The sequence below is a fragment of the Syngnathus scovelli genome, chromosome 2 (assembly GCF_024217435.2).
Source record: "Syngnathus scovelli strain Florida chromosome 2, RoL_Ssco_1.2, whole genome shotgun sequence".
Lineage (NCBI taxonomy): Eukaryota > Metazoa > Chordata > Actinopteri > Syngnathiformes > Syngnathidae > Syngnathus > Syngnathus scovelli.
In genome coordinates, this window is record NC_090848.1 from 613,302 (window position 1) to 636,354 (window position 23,053).

Here is a 23,053-nt window from a genome sequence, read left to right on the forward strand (position 1 = left end):
TTTGTTGGCTTTGAATTTCATCAGCAATGTCTCTAATTCAGTGTTTCCAATCCAAACCTTTATTGAGCCAAGGCACATATTTTAAATCCACCAAAGAAAAAATGACAAAAAAGTAGATACTGTACAATAATCTCGTCTCAAACTTACTTGGGGCCTGTTTTACTCAATACAAAGCTAGTTCTAAACAGCAAATTTCATTTCTTATTTAATGCCTTTTCTGCCTGGCATCATACACCCCACCAAACACTACCTTTCTACTTCAATACAGACACCTCTGTATTATACACACACAATCCAAGATGATTTTCATGGTATTCGAGTGTTTTATTATTTTTTTTTCCCTCAAATGACAATGACATGAAAGCGCAGAAGGGGTGAATGTCAAATAAGAGTACCAATGAAACAAAAGATATATTGTATCAAAAATGTAATTTTATATATATATATATATATATATATATATATATATATATATATATATATATATATATATATATATATATATATATATATATATGCGAGTATTTATATAGGACTAATAGTGCTCTTGGAATGCCCTGTTTCCATTACCTTGAGCCTTGGCTTTTTATATGAACTTTATTTGTTATAAAGAATAAGAAAAGAAAAAAAAAAAGCGACTTGATCATTTGGAGTGGGCTGTGTGGGGGGGTGGGGGGGGCGTTTAGAGGCATCCTGGAGGCCTGTCCAATGTGCCGTTGAGTCGCAGCGTGGTGCGTTGGCGAGTGGCCACGGACGGTGGCTTCGCTTCGTCTGAGCTGTCAGCGAGCTGGCCGTCAGCGAGAGAAGGTCTTGCCACTGGAAAGGCAATTCACATCAAAGCTGAACATTATGCTGCATCTATTGTGACCGTTTATTGATGAGGAAATGAGGAAGTCATTGAAGGCCACATGGGCTCTAGTTCCACATGAACTCCGTCTGCACGCTATTTCCAACTGCGGAGGGTTTCCCCCAATCCAAATTCCTTTGGAACTACTTTGAACTTGGGGTGGGAATCGCAGCTGTAACTCTCGGTACGACATTGCCGCAATATTTGGCCCACCATAACAACACTGAAGCTTCTCAAAACGGCACTACGAGTCCGCCGATGGTTCCGCAACTCCTTTTCATGAAGCGCCCCAACACAGTTCATATATTGCAAATGCACATCATTGATTTTTGTGGCCATAAAGCAAAGTGTGGCGAGTCTCTGTTACCTCTGAAAAAGCCACCTACACACGTGTGTGTGTGTGTGTGTGTGTGTGTGTGTGTGTGTGTGTGTGTGTGTGTGTGTGTGTGTGTGTCATCTTGTGCATTTTCCTCTCTCTTGGTGATGACAATACAACCACAGTCGGTTTTGGATTGTCGCAGTCAATTGTTAGGAACACATTCATTGGTTCCACATAAGATGGATGCTTGATAAGTGTGAAACCATACTGCAACTATAGCCATCCAATTAATTCTTACAGAAGAATTAGCGACACACCTTGTGACGATTTGACCCACTTTTAGATGGAAACCCGGCCGACATTTGGGAGACAAACTAGAGGCTACGTACGAAATGGTCTTCATTTCCTTCTTCTCAGCGTCTGGTCGAGCACGGTTGAGAACCTTGAGGAAGTCTGACGTCTTGGCCCTCATGCGTGTGTGAATGTAGGCCTGTGGAAAGGACACGATACACATTTTCATCTCGGGTTGTTAGAATCAAGAAATGTTTAAAAAAAAAAAAATTGGTGACAGTTTCCCAAGTTGAGAGGTTTCATCTCATGCTAAATACGTGCCTTAGCTCAATAACGATTGGGCAACACCGCTCTCTTCAGCAGATAAGGATAGGATGCAAACAAAACACTCTATTGTGCGTTTACCGTCATGTTTCTCAACACACATATAGGGAGGGAGACAGACACACACCCACACCCACCCATAAACCTGCCCACGCTGACTCCAGTCTGTCTGCGCAAAAAAAAAAATACATCCTACTCACAAAAGCCATACATGAACCTGAAATTAAAGTTGTTGAAAATTGTCTGAGAAGTATTTACAATTGCAAAAAAGTCCATTAAGGAAGGTGTAGTCATGTTTACTCAAACGCCCTAAAAGCTGACTGATGAATGTGCGTGGCGGCACCGAGCGGACTTTCTATCGAGAGCGGAGGATGGAACGTACCATTAGAGTGACTCTTTAAAAGCGTGTCATTAAAAGGAGACTGCCATTGTGAAATAACCGGAGATTCTAGCACATGGCGCAACTTCTCGCCTTTTGTCCGGAACTAAGTATAACAAGGGTTTCTTTTGAAGTTTACTGTACAACCAAACAAATGACAGAATTTCACAAGGTGTATTTAACAAATCCGTATAAAGGCTAAATAAATTAGCAATGGTGTTGCGGTGATTAGAAACCTTTAAGCAACATTGAGAATGTTTTGGTTGGTGTTTTTTTGCCAAACTTAGCTCTGTAAACAGAGCTGTAGATCTATTTATTTTTTTAATGATACCATGCAAGCAGCAGGGTGACATTTAATGACTTATAACATCAACAAAAAAAGGCTTCTGGCAAGTTCACCATCTGCCCTCTATTCAAACTCACCTTGGAGCACTTTATGTGGTAATGCAGGTAGTCCCTGAAAGTGTGGATGAGGTTGATGGTGTTGTCTCTGGCGTTGGCATTGGTATGACGTGGGAAAAGGACTACAGAGAAGAAGAAGAAGGAAAAAAAAGAAGGCGACGGGTACGCGTAAGGAATGGCGCAAATAGAATATAGAATCGAATGCCCTTTATTGTCATTTTACAACTTAAAGGCATGCGCCTTAGCAGAGCGCTCACTCACCAAAGGTGATGTAGCCGATGTTGTCCCCGATAGCTGCGTCTGTGTCCTTGAGTTCCAGAGGCGGCTCCCTGTGGCTGAACAGAACCTGCGGGGCTGTGTGGCTTGCTCTCCGGCCCTCTTTGAACTCCTACGTGAAAATTTGAAGGTGACGGAATGTCATTTTTTTTCCATGTGTGCACAAAAGTCTAAATTATGTTTGTGTTTTTGGAACGAATACTGAGAAATCAGTTTTGTTTTGAAAAACAAAAGAACGAATGATAACATGGACTTGTCTCCATTGCCGGCCAGATAACTTCAGCCATAAATGTTCCACACCTGCATGAAGACTTTGCCGATGATGACATCGTCGTCGTCTTTGAACACTGTGCTGAACACCACCGTCACCCGGTCTTTCTTGGCCTCCAAATACCTGCGGCGAGCAAAGTGTTCAAAGTGCACCGCTTCAAATGGTCGCCTATGAGGAAAAAAAAAAAATCCTTCTTGCACATACATGGACTCATCATCTCTGTAGTGGACCACAGCCCTCTTTTCGCCTTCTTTGCCCTCCTCCTGGAACTTGAAGTACTTTTCGAAAACGGAGGCAAAGCAGTTTCTCTTCAGCATCCCTGCTTGATGCACAACCTCGTCTTTGTTGCCTGGTAGGGCGTCCAGGTCATAGAGGAGTGACACATTGTAGCCTGAAAGCAAAGCAAATATTATTAGGTAGCAGGTACGGCGCTTTCATTAGCCTGAAGCTAACATTAGCATAACATGAACATACCGGCCTCTGGTGAAACAAGGAAGCTTCCGTACACTCTCTTCAGCAGCTGACAACAGAAACATATATTGGTGTTCAAAATGATCAAACAGTGGCCAATTTAGCTGATTCTGATTCAACTTTTATGTCAACTTGCTGTGCTTTCGGTTGCGGTCTGTCTGGTTTGCTCGATCAGGACAATACTTTTAATTTTGTAAGGTGCCTGCTACATCTTCGGCTTATGTCCCCGCCGTCATTGACTTGGTTGGCACTTGCGACCGCTCGAAAAAAAAGGCGGCGCTCAAGTTCATATATTTTACTTACAATCGTGGAGAGTGATTTCACTCACATATTCACTGAAACAAATTTTTGGGGTACCCACTCCTACACAAACAATTTGTGGAAATATGAGAACCTGTGTTGTCAAGCCGAGTCCTTTAGCCTCCAGCTAAGCCACGCCCCCAAAATGACAACACCCCCCCCCCCCCCCCCATACTCTAAAAAGGTCGATGGTACGTCCAAAAATCTGCGATTCAAAATTTGAACTCTATTCTCACTATTTGGGGATGGCAAGCCCACATCGACATAGCCCTGATTTGAATGAGAGTATGCTTGTTTCTCGTCATCCTTCTCTTGGAAGAAAAAAGTGCCTCGGCTGCAGCCAAAGTCTGTCAGCACTTCCTTGCCTGTGGTGAGCGCGCCTCAAACGCACTTCCTGTTTCTACAAGGGGCCTCTGCGGCTGTGTTTTTTTCCCTTACATGGTAGCAGAGCTCTCTTGGCGGTTCAGACATCATTCGACAGTTTTTTTGGTTTTGTTTTTTTAAACGTGAGCATCTCTACGCATCTCAAACCCGATTGAAACATTGTGTAGGTGAGCGTGTGTCGTACCTCGTCAGCCCCGTGCTCCTGCAGTTCCTTGTAGAACTTCAGAGAGATGCTGACCATCACTTTGGTCTTATCGCCATTTGGGTTGGAGATGTGGTACAACACGCCATCGAAGTCTACAGAAGAGAAAGACGTTACGGCGCACGTTGGCAACTTAGAACAATTTGTACAGTCTGTTCTATAAAATGCTGGAGGAAGGCGTAGTAATCTTTCAAAAACCAAAATATTAGAAACAGCTCTCAGTACAGACACGTTTAAGTAAGACCACCTTACCTGCAAATGTAACATCAACAGCCTCGGGCTTGGTTCTGCAAGGAAGATATGAAGTTAGAGCAACGCTCACCAATATATATATATATATATATTTTTTTTTAAATGAGATCTAATTCTTGGGTATTACCTCAAATAACTTATTGTTAATAATGACCAACATTCATCTAATGGAAGACACCGTTATTGATTTATCACAGTAATTATCAATGATGATTTGACAAAGGATTAAACAGATCAATTTGCGAGACTTAACAGTCAGTGAAAAAGCATTCTAACTTCTTCGTAGTCTGACTATTGCAAGTGTTTACATTTTGAATTGATCTCTGACAATATTTTAAAATCACATTTTCCCCTTTGCTTGTGAGCTATTCTGAGTGGAGTTGAGATAGCGCCATTCCATTCCATTCCATCCAAAATGCAACATTATTATACAACAAAGCTTTTGTCAAACAAACGCTTTGGACCAGCCACACGAGAACATGAGGGTTATAAGAAATAAATATGTGAAAGCAAATATAACATGGCTAACATCATCCAAAAGGATTCAAGACGTTTATTCCTGCAGCAGCTTTGTGTTTAACAGCTTAAACTCGGGAGTAACGTGAGAAGAAATCCTCATTAATATTTCAGTAAATATTGTTTTTTTTCGGGGACGGAGACTTTTCCAAAGTAAAATAGGGGCCTAGGCTTAGTAAGGGTTCCAAGAGACTGCATCTGGCTGGCTGTGGAGTGGAGTGGACTTGACTCAGCTTGACTTTAGGAATGCGGAAGCTGCCATCCAGTTACGGATACGTCCGCGAGTACGTCACATTTATTGATGTGTTTAGTTTTATTGGAGACTAATGTAAGCATAGTTACTAAAGCGTACTTGGTGTTGGGCTATGTGTCAACTGAAAACATCAAAAGCAAAAAAAAAAAAAAAAAAAAAGTTCGACAAGGAAACCAGTTAGCTTGAAGCATCAAATGGCGTTCCTTATTAGTTTCAATTTTGTAGATTATCTACCGAGCCACGGTGTGAAAGACAAAACAAATCGGAGCTTTCTTCCTGCTTTGGGATGCTTCAGAGGACGTTTGATGAATTGGGGTGGCTAGGCTATGCGGGGCTGAGACAACGATCGCTGAGACACACCCCAGCTCGAGGCAATTTAGTCGGAGCCGATCGCCACGGAAATGTATCGCACTCGTACGCTACTTTAGCGACTCATCTGTGTCTGTATGCATCCATCAGGCCCACTAAACATAGTCCATGCACCATTCATTATGGCTAGCACAATGACGGCTCTGCTGAAGGGAAGCTAGCCCTAGTTAGCATTGCTAGCCAGGTGTAACGATGATTCTCACCCGTTTGATGCGCTGTCGAACTTCAACGACAGCGTCTCTTCTATAATGCGGTTATTGATTTCTAACAGGATCATCGCAGCGGGTGTTGGCGTCGACGAAGCGGGCAGATAATCGCTGCAATTGGATGAAGTTACGATATTTGTGTCAAATGGTGCTAAATGTTTCCTCTCTTGACAGACGAGACCAGACCGCTTCCGCCGAGGCTCCTTCCGCCTGGTACTTCCGTGTATTTTGCACTCTTGACCCCATAGTGGTCCGCAATGATGCCTGTGATAAAATTGGATTCACAATTTCGAGCACAATAGAGGTATTTGGTAGTTTCCAACGTTATGCACCAAATTCCGTTTTTTTAAAAAAAAAAAAGAAAAGGAGGGGGAAAAAAAACTCACGGTTCTCGTTGTGGCCTCTTATTTCATAAAAGTGTTTTATGATTAGCGAATGTCTACTGCCCTCTAGTGAAAGCTTGCATCGCTTGTGGTCTTATAATGGCTATTTTCCAATCAGACTTCATTTCCCATAAGCCAATGAGAGTAAAATGCGTGCCTCCGACCAATGGGCGATGTCGAATCTGCTGTAACGCACGAGGTATGTAAACGTAACTAAGTGAAACGTACTTTTAATGTGTGATTTCAAAGCAGAATACGCAACTATTGAGCAAGCGAGATTGTTGCAACTGAGTTTCCTGCAGTAAAAACGTGCCGTGCATTTGTATCAGTAAACGATCACGTTTTTCATTTTTTCTTTACATCGTTGTTAGCCAGCCAGCCAGCTAGCTGTTTTGTGTTTTTTATCCGATAAACAACGACTAAGGTTGCACCACGCGTGAAGTCATTGTAATAAGGGCAAAATGAGTAAAGCTGTGAACTGCTGTTTAGAGAAACTCGTGTGGAGGCTTGTGTAACTTGTTTACGCCAATTGCTAAGTCACGCACTGTGACAAATTCGACAATTCTTGTGTCGCTTTTTAAGCACATTACAATATTAAAACACGTATGTTGAGTTGGGTTAGAAAAAAAATATTTTAAAATCCTCGTGTTAAATTGTTATATATTTTTGAACGTGAAAAAGTCTGCTTTTTTTTGGTAACATGAATGCGTTTATATTACATAATTAAATATCAGAATCAGAAATAAATATGTAATGAAACAATGGACTAAAATGGTCCTGAATTGTCTGGAAAAAAACATGCTGTCGTCCCATTGACTTTTTTTGTGTACTGGCGAAATAAACGTAACAGTTTTTACTAGTTACTTAAAGTCATCCAAGCACCGTCTGAATGGTTGGAAATGTTATTGTATGTTTTCAGGTGGCCAATGAAACAAACCAGGTGACTGCACACTTGCTGTAGCGCATTGACCCACTGCGTAATGGAGCAAAGGTCAACATTCTTCACTGTGAGGCTGACATCGGGTAGCTTTTTAACCACTTTGCCAACACTTATTTTCAACTTTTGGGGACGAGAGGACGCAAGCACACATTTCAACTTGAGCCATTCAGGCATTGAGTGGCTTTGACACGGAAACACTGATTCCACACTGGCGTTTCACTTGTGTTTGACCCCCCCGCCCGCCCGCCAGATCAGCTGACATAATGCTTTCACATAGCGCAGCAGAGCAAAACAATGAGATGGACCTGAAGATGCCTGCAGCCGAAGCCATTGAAGGAAATATAGAAGTGGCTGTCTGCACTTCAGAAGAGCCACCTGCCTCTCAAAGTCTCCCAGAGGAGCCCCGAAAGTGGATGTGGGCTGTGATATTCTTATGTTTCTTTGGGTTTATGGCATCCATCAAGCCCGGAGAGCCCTTCATTACTCCTTATCTACTCAGCACTGAAAAGAACTTTAGCAGACAACAGGTGAGTTGTGCCCTCGGGGTTGAATGAAGTTTGTTGATTTTGCATTTGTATTTAAAAAAAAAAAAAAATTAAGGATACTAAAATGTTATTTATACAGACTGTAAGATAACCCCCAAGAAACCTTTGCAGTTTCTACTGTAAAGCCTTGTGACATGGTGAAATACGTAAATAAAGTCAATATGAAAGAACTCTCATGTATTTTACGTTTACATTCCATAGTCGTTCTTTTTCATCTAGGCATAAAAAAATGTTTGCTTCTGATCTATATTACAATTTGAAACCATAAGACAACGACATTACCACCCTCCCAATTTTTTTTCTCATGTTCAATGTTCTGCCTGTCATCAATATCTGCATCGTTTGTAAGCATCATATTTGAAATGCAATCGTTTTTTCCAATGAATCTGACGATTAATTGCTTATGTGAAAAATACATTGAAATGACCACGGAGGGAGAAAAAAAACTCCGTTTTGATCTGATTCAAGCTGTCTTCATTTTTTGTTTTAGGTGACCAACGAGATTACTCCTGTGCTGACGTACTCCTACATGGCAGTGCTGGTACCTGCCTTCCTGCTGACTGATTTTCTGCGCTACAAGCCAGTTCTGGTCATCCAGGCCATCAGCCAAGTGGTCATCTGGCTCATTCTGCTCCTCGGTACCTCTCTCCTTCAGATGCAGTTCATGGAATTCTTCTACGGCGTCACGATGGCGTGCCGCGTGGCGTATTCCTCCTACATCTTTTCCCTGGTCAGCCCCAGCCTCTATCAGCGAGTGGCTAGCTACTCGCGCTCCTCGGTCCTCTTGGGAGTGTTTGCCAGCTCCGTTCTGGGCCAGCTCTTCATTTCAGTGGGACAAACCAGCTACAATACCCTCAGTGCCATTTCGTTGGGATTCGTCAGCTTTGGTTTGTTGCTCTCGCTGTGCCTGCCCTGGCCCAAACGCTCCTTGTTTTTCAACAAGGCCTGCAAGCAGGAGCACAGAGAAGGGGCCACTCAAGCAGGCACTAAGGCAGAATTGCACAAGATGAACCCGAAGGAGGACGAGTCGGCCGCGGCCGTCTCCCCGTGCTCCGCGTCGCGCTGGAAGGATTCGGTCTTTGTGCAGATGTTGATGGAGTTGAGAACTGTGGTGAAAAGACCCGACATGCGGCTGTGGTCCCTTTGGTGGATCTTCAACTCCACGGGCTACTACCTGGTGTTATTCTACGTCCACATCTTGTGGAGCAAAGTCTACCCGGCCACTGAGAACAAGAATGTTTACAATGGCGCCGTGGAGGCTGCTTCTACCTTGCTCAGTAAGTCACCTGAGTATTTTTTCCAGAAGCATACACCCATTGTAATCTTTTGCTTCTTTGCAGGTGCATTGACCTCATTCATTGCGGGCTTTGTGAAAATCCGGTGGAATATTTGGTCGGAGCTTGTCATCGGTGTGATCACAGCGGTGCAGGCTGGCCTGCTGCTGCTCATGGGCACCACTGACAACATTTGGGCCTGTTACGTGGCTTACGTCCTCTTCAGAAGTTTCTATCAGTTCCTGGTGCCCATTGCCACGTGAGTGCAGTCATTTTTGCCGAGCAAGCATTTGGAGTCACCGTTAAGATTCGATATGAAACTTGCAAAGGAAGTCAACACCCAAATGTAATAATAGGTTGTGTGCAGCCCAAGTAGTCGAAACGCAGTGTTCTGATGAATGTTTTGTGAAATATGAATTCAGCAGGCAAAATCCACCACTTTGTATCCATCTCGGTGGGCGGGCATTTTTTCTTTCTTTTCTTTTTTTTTTTTGCTCACACACACATTCACACCGTCGTCATATGCGGGAATCGGACACACAAGACAGGCAAGTGTACCCATCGGCGACTCCCTTGGGCGGCCATTTTGTCACTAGCTGTCAGCTGATAATGGCATCACAGTCGCCAGGTCTCAGGTCATAACCAATGACAGCTCAGCTTGAGAAGCGGTGAGCTGTGATTGGTTGTGACCTGGCAATTGCGATGTCATTTTCAGTTGACGGCAAGGGGCAATACGGCCGCCCACCGAGATGGTTCAAATTGGGATTGAATTTTGCTGCTTAACTCGTATTCCACAATTGCAGAATGTGACTAAATCCATATTTATTATATTATTACGATTTTTTGGGGTGGTCGGGGTTGACTTCAGCTTTGAGACAACCGAATGCCGTAAAACCCAAAAGCCAGACATCTTGTGTGTGTGTGTGTGTTGGAAGTAGTTCTGCATTCCAGCAAAGCCGGACACATATGGAGCTAGTGATGTCCGACCCGGTTCAAGCTGACAAAGTTGATCGGAAAACAAAAACACAGCTGGGCCCGATGGTGTGATTTGATTTGATTTGATGTGTAGTTTTCAGATAGCGTCGTCGCTCACCAAGGAGCTTTGTGCCCTGGTGTTTGGCATCAACACCTTCTTGGGGACCATCCTGAAGAGCATCATCAACCTGATTTTTTCCGACAAGAGGGGGCTGGCTATGGATGTACACAGTCAGGTATGTAGACCTTGGTCTGTGGATTTCATGGTCAGCCACAGTGCTAATTGAAATTTGTGAATGACTTTTTTTTTATTTTTTTTTTTACAGTTTCTCGTGTACTTTGTCTACTTCACCCTGCTGACCGTCATCTACTTTACGAGTGCCGGCGTCGTCATCTTCCGTCATTTCAGAAATCAGCCCAAGAGGCAAGCGATCACCCAGCAGAGCAAGTGTACTGAGCTTTGCGAAGTGGTACCGGAGGTAGAACCTTTGTCCAATGGTAAAAATGCCAAGACATAGCAATTGCCACCTTGAGCCTTAATCAAGTGCCTCATCTGCTGGTCCATACAAGAGCCTGGGTTCACCGTTTTTTTTTTTTTAAATTCACCGCACTTAATGACGCACTTGTGGGACCACTCAAGCAACGGCCCAAATGAGCCCAGTTTGATTGTCTTGATTTGACGATAACAAATGAATGATTCCAATGTGAACCCGATGGCACTGCTGTTATCAGTGTGATTTGTGTATACGTCTCCAAATCACTCTAATTAATTTATGTCTTGATTAATAATCAAACCTTAACAACACTCGGTGTTTTATCCCAGCATTGATGGTGTTAGTGGCACAGACTTTTTTATTTCGTTAAAATAGGAAAGACGTGTTAGAAAATGCATTGGAAGAAATTAGGACATTGTTTTACGTCAACTTATATAGTTTGTGTTTATTTCTAATCCTTGGCCTTAACCATTGTCTGGTTTTCGGTGATAAGATTGTTACTTTTTCTTCCACAAGCATTTGTGCTGGACAATTATCAGAATGCAGTGTTGCTAAATGCAACAGAAACATTTTGCATATTTTTCGAACCATGACTTTAGGATATGAGACTGTTTTTGAGTAGGACTATCCGGTACTCACCTGACGTGTGAGATCTAAGTTAACGTTACAGTATTCTAGCTGATAATGTTATCTGTGCACTTGTTTGAATGTTATAAAGCAAACAATCAGGTTTTGTTTTTAGTATTTTTTATGCATTTTTTTTAGTATTTTGGTGTGTGATTAAAGTGAGTAAATAATGGCATTGAAATTCTCAAAGTTTGTAAATTATCTTGATCATGTTAGTTGTTTGCTCAGATTTTTCTAAATTGTTGTGCTCTAAGTTTTTTTTTGGGGGGGGGGGGTCAGCAACCTTCAGGCAGGTTTTTTTTTAAGGATCTAAGCTATTTTTCCAGCTGCAGACTTGAATCAGGTGTTCTTACATGCCTATCGAAAACAAATTCATGTCAAATAGTTTGTGTCGCAGTGGCAAACAAAACTGTTAACATGCGACAATAAATCTTGTAATCAAAACTTTGGTGCTGTTTTTTTGTTCGAAGCAGAGGACAAATCGTGCAGAATTTGGCTGCCCTCATGTGGTTCAAGTGGAAATTGATGCAGTATGCTTCAAGATTGATATTTTGGTGATTTTCTTTCTTTTTTTTTTTTATTAGGTAGCACAAAATATTCTACACATACATATGAACAACAAATGGAAATGTTCAAGGCTATTTCTAAAAACTGCTGTGACATTACTTCAAAAGCATACAATCAAATCTGAAATAGTGACAATAAAAGGAAAATGTTAAAACACAAAGGAGCTGTATCGTGCTACTTGAAGCTTTCCACAGTTGATTGATTATTGGCACCTTTGGCACAATCTAATGCTGCATTTGGGGAAAGTGGAACTTTTTCAACTTCCAATCAGGAAAAGTGCACTTGAACAACCCTTTGAACTAGAAGGGTTTATGAGAATAACAAACACTCTATCGGAATCACCCATCTTTGTTGTTGACATTCTCCAGAACCGGGATAAATCTGATTTCCGACCTACCTCGAATGCAGCAGTCGTCTTCAGCAGCGAAACAGGTGGCCCGATCTGGCTGGTGCTTCCAGATACCACTTTACTGGTGGTGAAGAATTGCCTTTTTGACCAAAAAGTCAATTTAGCATGATGCAGCTCCTTTAAATATGTTCATGTTAAAAGACGTCAGGTGATGATGTTCTTGTTGATTGACAATTGTCTCTCATCAGTGCAACATTTGGCCAAAACGGCGCCGCAACCCACAGTACATCCTCAGACGACCCGCCCACACGGCTCTGGTGGCGACCCGTGTCGGCATGTCGGCGGACAATATAGCACGCGCTGGGGGATTTCCTGGTATTGTCTCGGGTTCACTTTACAGTCCTATTCGACGCCCGCTTTGTGCCTCGGTTTGGATTCACACACGGTCTTGGGCAGTCATTGGTGTTGCCTCTGCAAAAGAAAAAAAACAAAAAGTAAAGAATCAAGTTGGCGAGTTGTTAAAAGCGGAGATATTTGCAGTTGTACCTTCCCCTCGTGCTTTCTCTTGAGTCGAAGCGCCGTTTGATTCGTTAGCCTCTTGACCTACGGTACAATTTTTGTCATTTTAAAGTATGAAAATCAAATCGATACATTGATTGACACTTACGTGTCCTCTCCTCCTTCCTCCAGAAATCTGTGGTGGTCATGGAGACAAAAAGATTGTCATTCACACAAAATGTTATTGCACAGCATTTCTTTTCTCTCCATGGAACAGGAAACTTCAAAGGTTCCAAGAAAATGTAAAAAAAAAAAAAAGTGCAATGTGGTCCGAGACTCAACTCTGGTTTTGACCGATTAGTATGCAGCAAAACATTAAAAATAAGCAAAATCTTTCAAATAACTTTATACTGACCTGCTTGCCATGGCATGGATCCTAGCAATTCGGAATTGCAAAGAGAAAAAGACCTTTTTATTCACCACACACAAAGAACAAAGCCAAGTTCAATTTGACATTTCCATTCTTACCTTTTTGGAAGAACCACATGCCTGTGTGGGATTGGCACATATTAGAATATCAGAAAAGAAGATTTGAATATTTAATACCTTTCCCCCATATGGAAAAAATGCAAATGAAATGAATCTGGGTCAAACATTGAACCTCTATGAACTCAAAATCGCACATTTTTTTGAGATTGGTAAATATTATTTCAAAAAAGCAACATAAGCAAAACACATATGGGCTACTACTGACAACCTAACTCAATTTTCTTTATTGATCACTTAAACAACAACCTTAGGTGAGCCAAACAATCCCCCCAAAACAAAATCATAACGATGCCAGTTTGAACACTGACTGTGACGTTTTCCGGATTTGGTCAAAGCCAATTTCACCTGTCTTACCTGTTTTATATTTGTGACTGAGCACCAGCACCACAATTGCAGCCAGGAGACACACCGCGAGCGTCAGCCCTGTGTTGACCTTCAGCCCCCCTTGGTGCTCTGCTAGTTGAAACAAAAACACATGATTTGTTTTGATTTTTCAATGACACAACGAAGTGAACACTGTTGTGGCAACTTGCGTACCATCAGTAAGGAACGGGTTACGAGTCGACTGGCTGGATTTCTTGCTGACTGGATTCTGCAGTTCGCACTTCAACTCGCCCTCATTCGGAGTATCCTGAGCGACGGCGCGAAGAAGAACAAAACCGATTGACACAATTTGACGCAGCCAAAAAGTGTCCATGGAGTTTCTTTCATTGAGGCCTGGCATCACTTCTACTTCTAAATTGAACTCTGACATAGATGATTTCTTTGTAGTCGAGTCTAATGTCATTCGAATGAACAGCAATTGACCTTTGTAATGATGATCTCCCTTGACGTGTAGTCCTTCGACGAATGACCAATCATCCAGGTGTAGTTGACAGGTTGGGCCCCCGTGGTGTCACCGGCGCATGTCAAAGTACAAACTGTCTTCTCAGCATCACAAGATGTTAAAATAGCGGGCTCAGGAACAGACGCTGGTGAAAAATGAAGGAAGAAAAAGTGGGATGACATGTAGCAGCGTTAGGTTGCTTTCAACAACGCGTATGGGACCACAAAGAGTTCAGCAACAGCAAGGCATACTGTATGTATTCTTTCTCATCCATCTGCAAAAGTGACTGACTTCCAGCCACCCCCAAGTAGACTGACGCTTTTCGCACTTACAAATAACGGCAAGATGAATTGGAGTTTTGAGAGCAGAGTTGAGCTCAGGTGTGTAAATGCCTCTGTCATTTGGAGTCAAGGCCGTAATGGTCAGCTCCCCGCTCACATTGTTCAGCCGAGTGCGATCTAAAAGAGAGGTCCCATTAAAAGCAAGCTTGCAGGAAAGCAGGATGACCTTGTAGCACCTCTCCGTTCGATTCCGTACTTTCGAACTGACGATACGCCTCCACGCCGTCGGGACCCCACTCGACGGCGATGTCGTTACCGTGCTTCCATAGGACGGTCGTGAGAGGGCCAGCGGGAGGGGCTGCATCAGGCCTCAGAACAACTTCATCGCCAACTTTCCCGTAAACTATATTGCCTGAAAATGAGGGGAAATTGCGTTGGCAACTTCTTTGGGTCTCTCAAATGTTTTGGGTCCCGGGAGACGTTTTTCAGAATCGACACGCCAATAAAATAGAACGACCGACCGCCTAGACCCCTAAATGACATGATGATGATGAGCTAACTTGCTTAATAGCAGGTACATCAAGCAAGTTGAATCGAATTCGATTGTAATATAGCTCGATTGCAAGCTTCCTTGCACTGCTTCCACTAGCAACACAGCAGCTATAATGAAGTTTCCAAAACTTGGTGGCTATATTGTTCCTAAGCATACACACAAGTTGTTTTGTTCTTCTAAGCTTTCTATTTCTTTATTTTGTGCGGGCTTGATGTCAAGCTAACCAAAACCTCAGTCACAGTACTCGTTGACAGTTTTGGGCGACCACGCTGAATCCATGTCGCGTCAATGTGACGTTCAAAAAAGTTAGTTCAACTCGACTATATGAAAGTTTTCCCAAACCCCAAAAACTTGACCATACCAGCGAAAGAAGGGGGCAGAATCACGGAAATCAGTGACAGGAACACCTGCATCCGCATCGTCAGATCAGCCATGACAAAGCTGGACACATGGCAGACATACATAGGTTACACGCAAAAACACAATGAAGCGTACAAACAAGTGATTGGTAATGTTTCAGATTCTCACCTCGTGTTAATGATTGGCACTTTTGGAAGTTGAATCTGTTTCCCGTCGCTTGTTTCTTCCGGATGCAAGGAACGGGGAAGGAGCGTGGAGGGACGTTTTCCACTCTGCGCTGAAAACTCCACCCAAAGTTTCACCCGACGCGTCATATTAAAGTAAAAGCTCAACTAGCAGAGCAGAATTCCATCAATGACAATATGCATTGTATTCCGCTACTCATTCATAAAACGACGACAGCGTGTTTTGGACTACTGTCATTTGGCATTCAAATCAAGTTTTGGGAACAATACGACTGCCCGACGTTGATGACGTCACTGTGTTGGCACGTAGGCTTCTTTCGTAGACAATTCCTTTTCTAACATACGGTCTGAATCAATTCATTATTATTCATAATATTTGGAATTGATCTTGTCAGTAGTTCTGTTTTGCTTGAACTTATGTACTACCAATGAATAACATCAGACAATGTGAACATTTTGTAATGGTCTTTTTTCTCTTTTGCCACCTGTTTTATTTTTTCAGCGATTTATTTGCATTTACATTTTGCATGACTGACTTTGCCAACAAGCATTTGGGTAAGGAATGCAACACAACAGCATCATGTATCCGATTGTGCGTCCATATTGGTTGGTGTCAGAGGTTCCAGCTGCAGCCAGAGGCCGCCCTCTGCTCTCAGCACCAGCTGGGGTAGACGGCGAACCTCGCTGGATCCAAGGTTGGGGTTCACCCCCAGTGTCAAACGGAACCTGAGCAGGGTCAGCGACACAACAACACGAAGCTCCGCGAGTGCAAATTTCTGACCGATGCAGTTTCTGCGCACAACAAAAAAAATGCGTCTTGTTAACACAAAAGCGACCTTCTCGGATTTAGCTGAGGAAAGGACGAGGCAGCACCTGGGGCCTGAGGAAAATGGAATAAAAGCGTGGGAAGAGCGGCCCTCTTGGTTGATTGCTTCAAAACGCTGAGGATCGAACTCCTATGAGAGAGAGAGAGAGAGAGAGAGAGAGAGAGAGAGAGAGAGAGAGAGAGAGAGAGAGAGAGAGAGAGAGAGAGAGAGAGAGAGAGAGAGAGAGAGAGAGAGAGAGCCCAGAACTGCTACCAACAGTCATAAGAAAGATGTGTATTTTGTTTCTTACATGTGGATTTGTCCATACTGCAGGATTATGGTGTGTCCCATAAATGCTGACTAAACAGATGGCACCTGTGGATGATTCATGAAAAATACTTTAACATAACTGAACACTCTCAAGCCTCCCCCCGATTGTCTCACCCTTTGGTACGGTCCGGTTCCCTGGCAACGGCATGTCCTGGGTGTACCTCCTGGTTACGGCCTGAACCGGCGAGTGTAACCTCAGTGCCTCCCTGATGCACATGGTGGTGAAAGGAAGGTTGGACAGATCGTCCCTGAGGATTGATTCAAACGCGCAAGTCAGTCACAAAGGCTTTGAAAGTCCAAAGGAGTTGTGTATTTTCTGACCACTCCATTCCCCGGCCTTCACGCTCCTGCATAAGCTCCAGCACCTCCTTCCTGCATTTTTCTTGACAGTGTGTGTGGCGTGCTAAATTATAAAGTGTCCAGCAAATGGCACTGGCTGTGGTGTCATGACCTGCCGGGGGGGGGGAACACGGCTGGGGTTGGTAGAAAGGAACTATTAATGGTCAAACGCCGTCTTCTGACAGTCTCACCTGCAAACATGAAGGTGTTGGCCTCAGCTTGGATTTCTTCATCTGTTAAGCCGTGTCCGTCTTCATCCTGTGATGTTTGATGCCGTGTTTCAATGCTCTTTATTGCGCTTTATTCAACAACATCAAAGTTGCTAGTACACAACGAAAATGGAAATATTGATCTCTCTCCTCATTTTCAAAAGATGCATATATGTAAAAGTCGTATATGATTATTCTGCAGCAAAAAAAAAAAGAAGACCTCTTTGTTACAGTTCTTTTCGAGGGGAACGAATGAAATCATTATGAAGTGTCTCAAACCTTGGACAGCAGTATGATGTCCACAAAATCCTTTTTCCTCTGAGATGTTGAGGTGGAACCCGACAAGGGCTGGTTGAGGAGGGCGCGGCGCTTCTGAACCACTTTTCTTGTAAAACTGCACATGACACTTATGATGTCACATGAGCCGGACTTCTTTCTACCGGACTGTTGCGCAAACGCATCCCCCTGCCCTGTTTGTTACCTGTGCACGATGTGTAAAGCCCTCTTGAAACGTTTCCCCTCTTGTGTCCTCCAATAAATCCAATCCCAGTGGTGCAGGATATTTTGGCGGCGCGCGATTATTCGATCGCTCAGCTCCACTATGGCTGACACGTACTCACTGCTTGACCTGCAGCCAAACGGTGGGATGTCACGAACCAAGGTCAAAAAGGTCAACAAACAGGATGGTGGCACGTCCTCACTCTTGACAGTTGCTACTGTAACTGAAGGCACATTTCAGTAAACTGTCCAACGTCATCAGAGTCACGTGGTCAAATATCTCCACAGTAGTGCTGCCTTCTGCCGCTAGGCGTCGCCATTTATCCTGTGTTACACATACCGAGGGGAAGATGAAATTTCGTCCGTGTGAAATTGTTCTGCCTGGAATGAGTAAAGGAATAAAGATATTGTTTTTAGTCTTACATGCATGGCGTCTGCTGAAGTGTTAAATCTTGAAATGTAGTTCTTCAATATGTCGAAATGAAAGGCGGGGGTCAGAAGACGCCTCCTGCGGGACCAGACCCTCCCATTGCTGAGTAATAGACTCTCCCCTGAGAGAAAAGTGCAAGTGAATCCATATTTGTGTCATCTGGCTTTATTTATCAGAGCATACGACTTGATTACGAAAGATTTGTGATCTTCTTGCCGAGAAATCTTCCCCCCCCCCCCCCTTATTCTTCTATGTATTCCGTCCGATCAGGCGCTTGAGAAAACGGTCTGGGGAAAAACTACGTCTATTCTTGTGCTTGTAATAATGACTATTACACAGCGTGGTTTGCAATGTCAAACCACCTGACAGCAACTTGTATCTTACAACATGTTGCTTTAGCTTCTTCATTTTTGACTCACCAAGCCATGGACGGAGATGACCATAAATGAGCTCATCTTTTACAGTGATACTGGCTGCATCAAAGGAGAAAGACAATGTTGCAGTGTGAATGTTATATTTCACCACACAATAAACAGACAGTTTGAGTGAAGATGTTCCATTACCAGGTGCCATTAGCAGAGGTTTGACATAGTCCGGGTGAAATAGTCGAACCAGATGATAGAAGGGCCCGAGGAACCAGCTGCAGGAATGTTTATATATCTGCACTAACTCATCCACTTGCAGGAGACCTTCCTCTGTACTTTGCATCTGATACACAGAAAACTAAGCTCAGTTGCAGGAACATTTTACAACTAATCATTTATCTGCATCGAAACGTGTGACTTACCTGACCTAAGTGGCCTATCAGCCAAGAATCCGCATGAGGCTTACTGAAACAGGACAGTCGATAAGTGAACCAAGCATGTTGAAGCAATAACCTGGCGGTCCAGAACGTAACCGTGGCAACCAGTCCTGCAGCAGCCACTTGTAGGACCTGGCAAAGGGTGGCCCAGCAGAACACATGACAGAAGACGCGCAAGAGGAGAGACATCTTCGCGCCGTGCAGACAGACAAAGTAGTTTGGTGGTGGTGGTGGTGATATGAGAAATATTACATCATGATGTGATGCAAACCTGCTTTTTGCAAGTGTTTGGTCATGAACATCCTTCTTTGTAACCAAAAGCAACTCCACTTCCTTTGACCGTTGTGGCTGTTAGATTCCAAATGAAGCGTTTGGTTAACAGTGTGGTGTCATTTGAATCAATTGTACATTAATGTGTTCATATTGAGGGTCGCATTTTGGACAAGTCGTGAGCACACCCGACTCATAGTTCTGAATGGATTCATTTGGTACTACCCAGTCCAAAACCCTGCATTTTGGTCTCATTAACTACTCTAAAATGTCCACGTGAGTGTAAATGTTTGTTTGTTTGTAGCTTCCTTCTCCCTGAAAGTCAGCTGGGGTAGGCTCCAAGCGGACGAATGGATAGAATACGCCCACCACAATGGAACATTTCTTTTCTACAAACAATGTCTCTTTGTTCATCTATCTTTGCCGACAACATATCGTAACGGACAGACCAAATGAGAGCCATATTTTCTATTTTCATACGTGTATGGTTGTTGTTTTTTTAATAATGTCCAAAGTGCTGAATTGAACGACCGTGCGTTAATATACTCCATACATAGGTAAAACTGCCATTCAGATGATGGACTGCAGAGGGCGCTATAACACCACAGATGCGTCTAAATGCGTCAAGAAAGAAGAAGAAACCCCCGCTGATTAGCGCTCTGCTACACCTGACCGCAATTGAGACCCAGTGGTGCGTCAAAGTAAAACGTTTGCGTGCAATCCTTGTTTGACATACAGCTTCAAATGAAACGAAAACGAAGATGTTCATAGATGTTCCTAACTATTGGAATCAGGTGAGTTTTGGCCTAGCAGCTTGGCGCAAAGGCCAGCTAACTTGTTAGCCATTAGCTAGTTTTCGTTTGGTCAAAACACTTTCGTGAATGATCGGTTTATGTTGTATTAGCTGTCAAAATGTCCCTTGGTCTTTTTACAAAGTTTTTCAGGTAATTGAGAATCAAAAAAAGTGAGTTTAATTTTTTTGCATGCTCTTTAAGTGCACTCACAAGTACTGTTGTCATAGAATAATTCAAAACATTTTGCAAAAGAAAAAGCTTTGGGTCTATCGATGTAAAGTTTGGCAGAAGACTCATATGTGAGCATTGCATTGCATTGCATTGCATTGTATTGTCTTGCTCACCAGTTGTCTTCCGCTAACAATTGTACAGGATTCCGTCTGGATATGATGGAGACGGTTGACGGTGATAACAGGAGAGCTTCTGGCTCGGAGCAAAGGCGTATGGCGACCAAAGCCTCCTACAGTGACTGTCAGATACCAGTAAGAGATCACGTTGGGGCACAGCCGACCCCTTATGATTTGTATGAGGAATTCTTCAGCAGCAGCAGCAGCAGCCAGACTTCCATCCATTTGGTCAGTGCGCTCGTGACTTTCTCAGGGCAGCACAGCGATGTAGTGAAACAAGGTTACTTGGGCAAGCTTGAGAGGGAGCACAGAAGATATTTTGTCCTCAGAGCAGGAAGTCACACCGGACCGAGTCGACTTGAGTGGTACAAGTCCCTGGAGACGTTTGCAACAATGGAGAAGTCATCTGGGAAATATGCCCTTTTTGGGCCGAGCAAGCAAGGGTTTGTTCTCATTGTATTTTTCTCACTCCAAATCCAACATACCAGTTTATTGTAAGTTCCAATTATCATGTTTACATTTTGCTTTTGAAAATTAAAATGATTTTTCTTTTCCCCCCAGGGTGATTTACCTGAGGTCCTGCATTGGTGTGGGCTGCCTTTGCAGTTTGAGTAAAGGCCTCACGGTGGCGCTGTATGCTCAAGACCAGACAATGGTCCTGGTGGCAGACAGCCAGCAGGATCAAGAGGCGTGGTACCTTTCCATCAAAAAACTGATGGAGGAGCATAGAGATGAAGATCAGGCGTGTGATGATGAGGACGACGGCTATTGCACTCTGCCACCTGCGGGCTTCTTCAAAGAGGTTTGATCAGTTTGACTTTTTATTTATTAGTCTTGAAATCAGTCCTGTAGCAGTGAAGAAGTTCCGGCAGAATACTTCCTGTCAAATGCGCCAATCGGTTACAATGTTTTGGAACGGTTTTCGACGCAAAAACAACAACAAGCAGCAGAAGTTGAACCTGGAACTACAATTTACACTCCCTCCCAAATGATTACTTACTTAAGCTCTAGCATTGAAACTATCAAATGGATGTTTTCCTGAAGGTTTGGCCCGTCTGTGTGAATCCGCGAGGTCTTGGTCGCTCAAAGTCTTTGGCAGGTGAGCTCCGCCTCTGCCTCACCGCAACCTCTCTCCTCCTGGTCCGAGTGAGCGCGTGCAGCGATTTGCCCTCGGTTACGATACCGCTGCTCACCGTGCGCCGCTTCGGCCACTTGGAGGACTCCTTTTTCCTGGAGCTGGGCCGGTCCGCACCGCTCGGTCCAGGAGAGCTCTGGTTTGCAGCGAGAGACCAAGGTGCTAATGAGCTCGGCGCTGACCTTTGACCACTTGCTGCTTCACCGCTGGAGCGTGACCCTGCCTCCTCCTCTCCTTTGACAGCGCAGCACATTCACGAAGCGGTTCGGGATACAGTCCGAGCGCTGCGGGCGCTTCCGGATTTCGGCCGGTCGCCCGTTTCCAACCACAATCCGCTCCTGGTCCCCAAACGCTGTCGACCCAAATACAGAGAGAAGAAAAACCTGGACGCTCAGACAGGCCCAACGCAGTGCCGGCAAACCAACGGACCGGAACCTCAATCTCCTGTCAGCTTGCGTAGCATGGCCTTGCCTGAGCCCGATCGCTACATGGACATGAGGACGCAGCCCCCTGCTGGTGAATGTGGTGAAGGGGAGGGCGTCGATTACATGATGATGTCACCGCAGGTCAGCCGCGGCTCCTGCATGTTGCCTCAGGATGCTTATGTTACCATGTCAAGCCCTCAGAAACAAGAGTCGCCAGTCTCACCTCAACGTGGAGTCAATAGGTATGTTTCAAGTTTACGACCACGGTCCAGCTACGAATTCAACTGATGGTCATGAATTGTATACGAGCCAGAGTCGATTTTCTATGAAATGGACTCATTGTAGCTGTTCCTCGCAAAAATTGCAATGTTGCTCTGCAAATGATTTAATACAATAAATGAAAAAAATATTTGTATATTAATTCACGTATTAAGCTTCAAAATTAGCAAATGGAAAACGATGCCGTTTTTAAACTCATCATTGTAATCAACATATATATATTGTATTTTTTACGTTACACCCCCCAGGAACAATAGAATATTTTGCACTCCCCAAACTGACTATAAATAGGATTTGTCACAAATATTTACAAGTACTCCTCTGCAATTTTTTTTTTTTTTTACATTTGACTTTTCTGTTTCTGACAGGTGTACTTCTCTGTACACATCACATTGGCCGACCAATGATTGGTCACAGGACACTCCAACCCACAACGCTCGACTCCCAACGGAGTTTGGGCCCACTCGTTCACCTAAAGGACATGCGGACACTTCTGGACTGACGACTCCGTTTGTCAGAACGAAAAAACGATTCGCCGTTCGATCTGGACTTGCATCATGTCTGCCATCGTGTCTGCTCGCCGAGGACTGATCGGGAACGCTAACTTGTGTTGTCAAGACGATGCATCCTGGTACGTATTCGTGCTGGCTCGCCATGTGACTTATTGGTCACGTTAGTATAAGGGTGCAGAACGCTGCAAAGTTGATCACCGCCTGGGTGTGGCTTTTTCGGAATGTTTCACGGTTGGTTGTACAGCGTCTATGAATTAAAGTCACTTGAATGCAACCTGCGTATGCGCTTTGACCTTTGTACTTTCCTCAAAGGTTGGCAAACAGAGCTACATTACAACTACTTCAAAATGGCCAACAATTCTGTTTTGAAGAATAGAACTGGATCACAATCTCAATGAAGAGCCGAATC

General features: G+C 43.8%; 5 protein-coding genes across 10 annotated transcripts; 2 read left to right on the forward strand and 3 right to left on the reverse strand.

The window, feature by feature from the left end:
• Positions 1-36: 36 nt before the first annotated feature.
• On the reverse strand, positions 37-6,300 carry arpc2 (actin related protein 2/3 complex, subunit 2). The gene is made up of 10 exons (XM_049752617.1): positions 6,060-6,300; positions 4,719-4,753; positions 4,449-4,561; positions 3,584-3,629; positions 3,314-3,500; positions 3,139-3,232; positions 2,824-2,950; positions 2,584-2,684; positions 1,556-1,656; positions 37-816 (listed from the first exon to the last, which is right to left on the reverse strand). The coding sequence occupies exons 1-10, from the start codon at positions 6,131-6,133 to the stop codon at positions 795-797; spliced, it is 900 nt and encodes a 299-aa protein (XP_049608574.1). The 5' UTR covers positions 6,134-6,300; the 3' UTR covers positions 37-794.
• Positions 6,301-6,535: 235 nt separating this feature from the next.
• On the forward strand, positions 6,536-11,744 carry slc19a1 (solute carrier family 19 member 1). Its single transcript, XM_049752561.1, has 6 exons — positions 6,536-6,644; positions 7,365-7,912; positions 8,421-9,207; positions 9,271-9,463; positions 10,274-10,415; positions 10,506-11,744. Exons 2-6 carry the CDS (start codon positions 7,649-7,651, stop codon positions 10,695-10,697), a joined length of 1,578 nt encoding a protein of 525 aa, XP_049608518.1. The 5' UTR covers positions 6,536-6,644; positions 7,365-7,648; the 3' UTR covers positions 10,698-11,744.
• A 99-nt stretch (positions 11,745-11,843) lies between these two features.
• On the reverse strand, positions 11,844-15,667 carry LOC125987946 (uncharacterized). 2 transcript variants are annotated; one of them, XM_049752614.2, is made up of 12 exons: positions 15,452-15,667; positions 15,285-15,364; positions 14,627-14,782; positions 14,422-14,547; positions 14,071-14,234; positions 13,801-13,894; positions 13,618-13,716; positions 13,243-13,263; positions 13,130-13,150; positions 12,884-12,910; positions 12,763-12,819; positions 11,844-12,687 (listed from the first exon to the last, which is right to left on the reverse strand). In XM_049752614.2, the coding sequence occupies exons 1-12, from the start codon at positions 15,595-15,597 to the stop codon at positions 12,653-12,655; spliced, it is 1,026 nt and encodes a 341-aa protein (XP_049608571.1). In that variant the 5' UTR covers positions 15,598-15,667; the 3' UTR covers positions 11,844-12,652. The 2 variants fall into 2 exon arrangements, with proteins under 2 accessions (XP_049608571.1, XP_049608570.1); XM_049752613.2 differs by having other exon boundaries at positions 13,618-13,719; positions 15,452-15,666.
• A 244-nt stretch (positions 15,668-15,911) lies between these two features.
• cyp4f3 (cytochrome P450, family 4, subfamily F, polypeptide 3) lies at positions 15,912-19,109 on the reverse strand. 2 transcript variants are annotated; one of them, XM_049752559.2, is made up of 13 exons: positions 18,868-19,109; positions 18,644-18,788; positions 18,500-18,553; positions 18,074-18,201; positions 17,854-17,975; positions 17,634-17,780; positions 17,432-17,546; positions 17,135-17,201; positions 16,926-17,055; positions 16,719-16,852; positions 16,585-16,649; positions 16,342-16,424; positions 15,912-16,260 (listed from the first exon to the last, which is right to left on the reverse strand). In XM_049752559.2, the coding sequence occupies exons 1-13, from the start codon at positions 19,069-19,071 to the stop codon at positions 16,047-16,049; spliced, it is 1,608 nt and encodes a 535-aa protein (XP_049608516.1). In that variant the 5' UTR covers positions 19,072-19,109; the 3' UTR covers positions 15,912-16,046. The 2 variants fall into 2 exon arrangements, with proteins under 2 accessions (XP_049608516.1, XP_049608517.1); XM_049752560.2 differs by lacking the exon at positions 18,074-18,201 and having other exon boundaries at positions 17,854-18,031.
• Positions 19,110-19,775: 666 nt separating this feature from the next.
• On the forward strand, positions 19,776-22,918 carry LOC125987933 (insulin receptor substrate 1-like). 4 transcript variants are annotated; one of them, XM_049752566.2, is made up of 7 exons: positions 19,778-19,946; positions 20,319-20,521; positions 20,623-20,736; positions 20,855-21,095; positions 21,338-21,587; positions 21,672-22,095; positions 22,501-22,918. In XM_049752566.2, exons 3-7 carry the CDS (start codon positions 20,687-20,689, stop codon positions 22,721-22,723), a joined length of 1,188 nt encoding a protein of 395 aa, XP_049608523.1. In that variant the 5' UTR covers positions 19,778-19,946; positions 20,319-20,521; positions 20,623-20,686; the 3' UTR covers positions 22,724-22,918. The 4 variants fall into 4 exon arrangements, with proteins under 4 accessions (XP_049608519.1, XP_049608521.1, XP_049608522.1 ...); XM_049752562.2 differs by having other exon boundaries at positions 19,776-19,946; positions 20,319-20,736; XM_049752564.2 differs by having other exon boundaries at positions 19,777-19,946; positions 20,319-20,736; positions 21,338-21,392.
• The last annotated feature ends 135 nt before the right edge of the window (positions 22,919-23,053 follow it).

Bases quoted from the DNA above. Each gene is read 5' to 3' on its own strand.
- slc19a1 (XM_049752561.1), top strand. From the start codon at position 7,649: ATGCTTTCACATAGCGCAGCAGAGCAAAACAATGAGATGGACCTGAAG. The intron at 7,913-8,420 runs GTGAGTTGTGCC...TTTTTGTTTTAG, and splicing joins AGAACTTTAGCAGACAACAG to GTGACCAACGAGATTACTCC. The intron at 9,208-9,270 runs GTAAGTCACCTG...GCTTCTTTGCAG, and splicing joins GGCTGCTTCTACCTTGCTCA to GTGCATTGACCTCATTCATT.
- arpc2 (XM_049752617.1), bottom strand. From the start codon at position 6,133: ATGATCCTGTTAGAAATCAATAACCGCATTATAGAAGAGACGCTGTCG. The intron at 3,630-4,448 runs GTACGACACACG...TTCTGTTGTCAG, and splicing joins AGGAGCACGGGGCTGACGAG to CTGCTGAAGAGAGTGTACGG. The intron at 3,501-3,583 runs GTATGTTCATGT...CTTTGCTTTCAG, and splicing joins CCTTGTTTCACCAGAGGCCG to GCTACAATGTGTCACTCCTC.
- cyp4f3 (XM_049752559.2), bottom strand. From the start codon at position 19,071: ATGTCTCTCCTCTTGCGCGTCTTCTGTCATGTGTTCTGCTGGGCCACC. The intron at 16,853-16,925 runs GTCAGAAAATAC...ATCAATCCTCAG, and splicing joins GAAGGCCGGGGAATGGAGTG to GGACGATCTGTCCAACCTTC. The intron at 16,650-16,718 runs GTGAGACAATCG...AATCATCCACAG, and splicing joins GAACCGGACCGTACCAAAGG to GTGCCATCTGTTTAGTCAGC.
- LOC125987946 (XM_049752613.2), bottom strand. From the start codon at position 15,597: ATGACGCGTCGGGTGAAACTTTGGGTGGAGTTTTCAGCGCAGAGTGGA. The intron at 12,911-13,129 runs GTCAGTATAAAG...TGACCACCACAG, and splicing joins ATCCATGCCATGGCAAGCAG to ATTTCTGGAGGAAGGAGGAG. The intron at 12,688-12,762 runs GTACAACTGCAA...TTTCTTTTGCAG, and splicing joins AGAGAAAGCACGAGGGGAAG to AGGCAACACCAATGACTGCC.
- LOC125987933 (XM_049752562.2), top strand. From the start codon at position 20,333: ATGATGGAGACGGTTGACGGTGATAACAGGAGAGCTTCTGGCTCGGAG. The intron at 20,737-20,854 runs GTTTGTTCTCAT...TTTTCCCCCCAG, and splicing joins TTTGGGCCGAGCAAGCAAGG to GGTGATTTACCTGAGGTCCT. The intron at 22,096-22,500 runs GTATGTTTCAAG...TGTTTCTGACAG, and splicing joins CCTCAACGTGGAGTCAATAG to GTGTACTTCTCTGTACACAT.